This window comes from Apium graveolens, chromosome 10 (genome assembly GCF_009905375.1).
Source record: "Apium graveolens cultivar Ventura chromosome 10, ASM990537v1, whole genome shotgun sequence".
NCBI classification, from domain to species: Eukaryota; Viridiplantae; Streptophyta; class Magnoliopsida; order Apiales; family Apiaceae; genus Apium; species Apium graveolens.
Genome location: NC_133656.1, coordinates 184,870,327 through 184,876,967, shown reverse-complemented (window position 1 = coordinate 184,876,967; position 6,641 = coordinate 184,870,327). Strand labels below are relative to the sequence as shown.

At 32.8% G+C, this 6,641-nt stretch overlaps 1 protein-coding gene across 1 annotated transcript; it reads left to right on the top strand.

Annotated features, from left to right (window-relative positions):
- Positions 1–1,429: 1,429 nt before the first annotated feature.
- LOC141692581 (acid phosphatase 1-like) lies at positions 1,430–6,057 on the top strand. Its single transcript, XM_074497471.1, has 3 exons — positions 1,430–1,884; positions 4,793–5,002; positions 5,490–6,057. The coding sequence occupies exons 1-3, from the start codon at positions 1,514–1,516 to the stop codon at positions 5,665–5,667; spliced, it is 759 nt and encodes a 252-aa protein (XP_074353572.1). The 5' UTR covers positions 1,430–1,513; the 3' UTR covers positions 5,668–6,057.
- Positions 6,058–6,641: the final 584 nt, after the last annotated feature.

Sequence of the window (6,641 nt, the reverse complement as noted above, 5' to 3'; positions counted from 1 at the left end):
ATGACTGATATTTTTGAACTTAAGCTCTTTTTGCGTATAGCGATTTTATGGATAGCCGTCTCAAATCCTGATGATAAGAAAAAACTCAGTGTGCTCGAGTCACATCAAATTCATCCTTTCTATCAAATTGTGGGAACATCATTTCTCCAAGATACTTGCTCAGCTTTCCTAAGTAAGAAAATATTTTCTTAATCATTTTGATTATTAGTTATTACTCTATTTTCACTAAGTTGCGATTAAAGGAAACAAATCTTGTTATATTTTGTAAAATATTTATAGGAATATCCTTCTTGTTCATGATATCTCTGTTTCTACGACCCTAATTGGGATCTTAATCAGTTGAGTAAGTTTTGAACATGTAAACCTTTTTAGAATTTTATTGATCACTAATAAGTATTTTTGACTGATTAGACTTATTAGAATCTTTTTCCTCCAATATTGTTAACCCATTCTCTCATTTTGCAGGCGTGATAACTTGAATATGGACAATCTCAAAGTTGATCGAAGTTTGGGGAGAGCACAAGTTTGCGTGATTAATTGTATTGGTGTATAATTTCTTTGACATCATTTGAATTTCATTCCGCCATATTACAATGAGCATACACCATACATATATATAACTAATAAAAGTTTCGAGTTATCATGTGTATATCATACTTATTCGTAACTGAAAAAAGTGTCACTGTATATATGTGTGTTTTGTCTATTGTCTAAATTCTGAAGTTGCACTTTTATATTACAATCAATGTATTTACCTGTATTTTGTCTATTATCTGAAGGTGCACTTCTATATTACAAACACCGTCGGGAAAAATGTTATGTATTTTAGAGCTAAAACTAGAAATTAAAACTCAAACATTAAAGCTCAAACATGGTTCTATGAAAAAATGATAAAAATATTTCTTTTTTTAAAGTTTGTGACAATAATATTTTTTTTGAAAATTTTGGCCAAAAATACCTCTCTAATACCCATTTCTAAATTGGGTATCACAAATACGCAATTAACAAACGGGTAATTTGTGTAAAAAAAGTTTTAAAAAAAGCCAAAAAAAATATATAATGGAGATACGCATTTCAGAAATGCGTATCACCCTTTGACTTTTGATGCGTGTCTTGTGTATTATTTTTTTCTTTTTTTTTTTAATTTTTTTACCTAATACCCATTTCCTAAATTCGTATTAGATTTATCCATTTTACAAATACGTATCAGATGAATATTTTTGACCATACATTTGAAAAAATGTTATTCTTGTTACAATTTTTTTTAAAAAAAAGTATTTTTGATCATTGTCCGGTTCTTTTAAGACCACAATTTTTTTTGACGGGTTGTTGTTCCCAAGTTTAAAAAAATTACTACTAAACTATTGAGTCTGGTTTTGGGCGGTCAATTTGATCAAAAGGTTAGAAAAAAGTTACAGTATTAATTATTTTAAAATTCTGAAAAATAGATTTTGAAGGGGATGAGATATATTGCGGTCAAGATATAGGCACCCGAGATTCTTGATATTCCGGCATGGCCTCCGACCAAACCCACCTCATACTCCTCGTACTCTTCACTTTAATCTCTCCCATCATTTCCCAATCGATAATTCGACAATTCACGCAACCCCGTCACATTTTTGACGATACTTTATACTGTGATAGCTGGAGATTCAGTGTTGAGACCAATGATGCTGGAACTTGGAGCACCATTCCCAAGAAATGTGTAGATTTTGTGAAGGATTATACGACAGGAGAGAGATACATGTCTGATTTAGAAGTGGTTGCTGATGATTCAATTGAGTTTTTGAAGAGAGTTGAGTTGAGTGGGAAAGATGCTTGGGTTTTTGATATTGATGAGACCCTTTTGTCTAATGTTCCTTATTATGCTCTTAATGGATTTGGGTTAGTCATCTCTCTCTCTCTCTCTCTCTCTCTCTCTCTCTCTCTCTCTCCCTCCCTCCCTCCCTCTCTCTCACCCCCTCCCTCTCTCTCTCCTCTCCCCCCCTCTCTCTGGCTCCTTATTATTTCTCTTAATGTATTTGGATCGGTCATTGACTACTCAATACTTTTACATACATTGTTTTGCATATCTGTGCTTGTGTATTACATCTCATTTAATATATATACATTGTAAATACTGTTCAAGTTTTGGACTTTGTGTTGGTTGGGGAAGGGTTGTTTTGCATTTATTAAATTAATGAAGTTAGGGATCATAACAAAGCTTAGTTAAGATGATTAAGGATTTGACTGGATGATCTTGAATTATGTTATCTTAGTCTAAATTGTGTCTAATGTTTCTTATTAGTATGTGTTTTGTGTGTATGTATATCTGTGTTTTGTATCTCTTTTAGTATAGGCACATTGTTATTGGTACTAAAGATTTAAGTCTTTTTTAATATTTGGGGTGTTTGCATTCATTTGATTAAATTGAGGGGTAATGAATACCCCCATTTTAAGAGGAAAATTGACAATGCAAATACCTACATACTCTTAATTGCATTTAGTTATACTAATACACGCTTTGAACTTGTGTTATTTTCTCCCGATATTCTTGTTGATTTTGAGTTGGGTGATGGAGTAGGAGTCCAGTAATGACTATCTAGAAAAGGATTTTTGCGTTTTTCTTTCAGTGTTTTGGGTTTGATGCAGGGACACATATTAAGATGTCTGCTAAAATGTTCTGTTTAGGAACTTAACATATATATGTTGATTATTAATGTTTGAAATTTAAACATTTAATTTTTTCCGTTGTCTTCGGATCACATCTATAGGGTGATGCACTTGAACACAGTTGGTTCAATGCCTAGTTGAACTCTGCAATCTAAAGCCAGATGTAGTGTGGTATAATAGTTCGTTTTATCCTGATATGAAGTCCCTCAATGAACGTAGTGATTTGGAAATATGCTATAAGATTGCAATCTCTAATCTATGTGTTGTTCTCCCCATTGAACTTGAGTTGGATGATTCAGTGCGAATTTAGTAATGAATGTGTAAAAGTCTGCTGTCCTTTTTTCTTCTTATTCACCATTGTGTTGTAGGCTTGTAGCTATCCATGTATACAATTTTACACCACGTAATGCTTGGTTTGATTTTTCGATTTTTTTTTAAATATATTGTTATTGTGGTTGCAGGCGTCGTTAAACTCAATCAAACTGAACAATGATCGGAAAACTAAGTGTACCTTGGTTACATGTTAGTGTAAAGATTTCTGCAAGATCATTTGTTTACTGTTGTGTCCTGTCATTTCATGAAATTACTATCAGTCATTCAGTCTATTAATTATGTAAAGTAATTAGCAAATAAAAATAAAAATAAATTTTAGAATCAAGGTAATCAGACCAATATGAGATCTTGTGAGTAGGAGCTACTCCTTTTTCTTTTATCCTAAAATTTCCTTGTACCCAACTTATATGTTTAGTACTCTATTTTCTTCAAGTAATCGAAATTCAGAAATTAAATATATACTAGTTTAGGAGGAAGCTAGAACAGATCTGGAGTCTCTAGTGCATATATGATTCCTCTAGTAGATTAGATTGAGATCCTTGCACTCTTAGGTTTTTTTTGCTAATTCCTTGTACTCTTAGGCTGCTCCTGCATATAAGCTATAATTTCATATTACTGTTGTGGAGGACTAATATTCATGTATTAAGTGAATCGTTTGTCCAATCACCAAAAATTGTTTGGTCTGCCAGTGTGCGTGAAAGCGTCCTCCTACACACTTGTCATTGTGGGACAATATATGAGTTTGTAATTTATATTGTTTGTAAAATAACATATAACATACTTGTAATCATGATATTGGTTAATATTGTGCACAAATGTATTGTATGTATGTTTTATTACCTTGGCATAAGTTGACACTTTTGTTAAGATTATGCTATAAATATATAAGATGGTTACCGTGGGAACTCAATTTATAGTCGAGTTTTTATTATGTAATCAAGTTTTGCATATGTATCTATTCTTTGTGTATCTTTGATTACTAAAACTTCCTACTTGATTGATATTTGTCACTACTAAGTTAAGTTCTTAATATTCAGCTTCCTGAATTTTATGTTGGTGTACTACGGCATTGACAAGAGTGATCGGCATCTTAAGCGGACTAGATAATGAAGCACAGAGGGCCTATTAGCAACCTTTTTTTCAGAAACTTTTTAACTGATCGGGTGTTCCTATTAGTTAAACTAAATTATTTCCTGTACCTCTTTTATTTTGTAAATTAAGTCGTATTTTTTATTAGTTATAGTCCTTTGTGATTTTTATTTGAAAAAATGTGCTACATTAAACAAAATTTACCATTTTGTGTAGGAGAAAATTTATGATAATAACTGTCATACTAAGTACTAATAAAATATATTTGTGTGAAATTTGGAATGTTCCACCAAATAAAACAAGAATGGAAGTAGTCACTCATCTTTTTTTATAGTTCGAATTAAATTCTCGTAGATGTCAAAAAAAATATATTTCATATCCTCTGTGTTACCACTTCATATGAAGTCTCAATTGTAATTTATTTTTTTATTTTTATTTTTTTATCGATGAACGCAATAAAGGCTTTACTTTACCCATGAATTTCCTTCCCATGTTTCAACTTTAATTTCTCAAGTGGCTAATATTTTGGTAATGAAGGGGATCTTAACTATGAATTTGACTATTAACAATGTACATATGACCTACATCCATCGTCTGCTGGTGTAAACGATCAGTGGGAAAATTTCATAAATTGTGATCATGTACATGTTAAATTTCCAAGGCTGATGCTTGAATCTTGTACATGTGGATTAATAAGAGATTTATGTCTTGGATGCAGCTCAGAAATCTTCGATGAAGAGTCTTTCAATAAGTGGGTGGACTCGGCTGAAGCCCCCAGCCTACCAGCAAGTTTAAGATTGTACAAGGAGCTTGAAGAGATGGGAATCACTATATTTTTGTTAACCGGACGGGATGAATATCAAAGAGAAGCTACTGAGAAAAATCTACTACAAGCTGGATTTAGCAACTGGAAAAAGCTTTTTCTAAGGTATTTAGACTGTTGGGTAATGACACAAATCAATATAGTCTTTGAGTTAGGTTTGTATATATTGCATGTTTACAACCTGGTTCAGGTATCTTAGCCTAAAGATCTCTCTTTGATCCGATCACCAGAGTCAGAGTTAAACCAGAAACTCGAACATCCAAAACATCTATTAAATAGGGTAAAAGCTGATCAGACACATCATGCACAGCTTAACAAGCAAAACCCCTATTTCTTGAAAATTGGTTTAATATCTAGCTGTAGATGGATTGGCAGCTAAACGCCCTGTCTAAGTAAATTGTGCAAAGTGTATCGGTAGTTTGATTGACGAGAACGATCATCATTTTTAATTAACTTCAAACATTAGCACTCCAAACATGAAACATAATGACTAGGTTTATATATACGAGAGTTTGTTCGCTTAAATATGAAAATAAATAATAAATTTTTATGGTGGCTTACAATACAGTTTATTGCTCTGGTAATAAAATAGGGGGCCCTCAGATAAGGGCAAACCAGCTAGTGTTTACAAGTCCGAAAAGAGAATGGAATTGGTAGATGAAGGTTATGTTATCCACGGGTGCTCTGGAGATCAATGGAGTGACTTGTTGGGTTTTGCAGTGGCTACGCGATCATTCAAGCTCCCAAATCCAATGTACTACATTGCCTGATCAGTAAGTCAATGCCTGGCTAAATCTCATCAGATGTAATGCAATTGTGGAATCTTATCCATTGTCTAGACGTCTCAGTCCACAATTACTGTTTGTTATATTCTTCAGCAAGCATGGCTGCCATTATAAAGTGGCATGCTCTGTACATCTCTGATTTAAGGTTTGAACAGCATTTAAATGTTGGATATTTGCTCTGTTTTGTATTCAAATACATCGAATATTGTTTGTATTTAATAAAAAGCCGAATATGTATACAAAATTAAGCATATCGGAGAATATGTATGACCTGGCATATCGGAGAGATGTACATCTATTTGGTGGTTTCCTTGTAAAATTACAAAGTACATGAGCCATTTTAAGATATACTATACAGGTACTAAATTCTCTATATATTGCACATCTGTGTATTTTGTTTATGTACAGTGCACGAGACAAACAGACACAGAGGTTATGTAGATAATGGAGATGAGTACCTGTGAAAGTAAAACCCTGGAATAAGCAGAGCTTGATAACAAAAAACAAATCAAGAAAGAATATTGAATTGAAAATGCCCTCACATGAACTGAATTGATTTTCTTTGTCTTCTAGATAAAGGTCTGAGTCTGGTAGGCCTAATAAACAAAAAACTTACTCCCTGCTGGTTGCAATAATTACCCATTGCTACAACGATAAATCTTTGAATAACTGAAAGGGACCAAAACAATACAGTAATGAAAAAAAGCTCCCTAAACTTAATTATCATCTCTTGCTCTGAGTAGTCATTCCAATTTTCAGCAAAAAATTGAACTTAAAACTTGTTTGAAATGTACAATGATTTTAACCAGTTTTTATAGAAGAGCAAAGATAGAGTCACCTGTATAAATAATCTGGATTGAGAATCACAGAAGGCAGCAAGGACTGAATTACATTGACAGAGTAGAGTGAGAAACTGAGAATATGATGATCACAAGAGACATGAGCAAACCTGCCCTTTT

Bases quoted from the DNA above. Each gene is read 5' to 3' on its own strand.
- LOC141692581 (XM_074497471.1), top strand. From the start codon at position 1,514: ATGGCCTCCGACCAAACCCACCTCATACTCCTCGTACTCTTCACTTTA. The intron at 1,885-4,792 runs GTTAGTCATCTC...TCTTGGATGCAG, and splicing joins TATGCTCTTAATGGATTTGG to CTCAGAAATCTTCGATGAAG. The intron at 5,003-5,489 runs GTATTTAGACTG...GTAATAAAATAG, and splicing joins TGGAAAAAGCTTTTTCTAAG to GGGGCCCTCAGATAAGGGCA.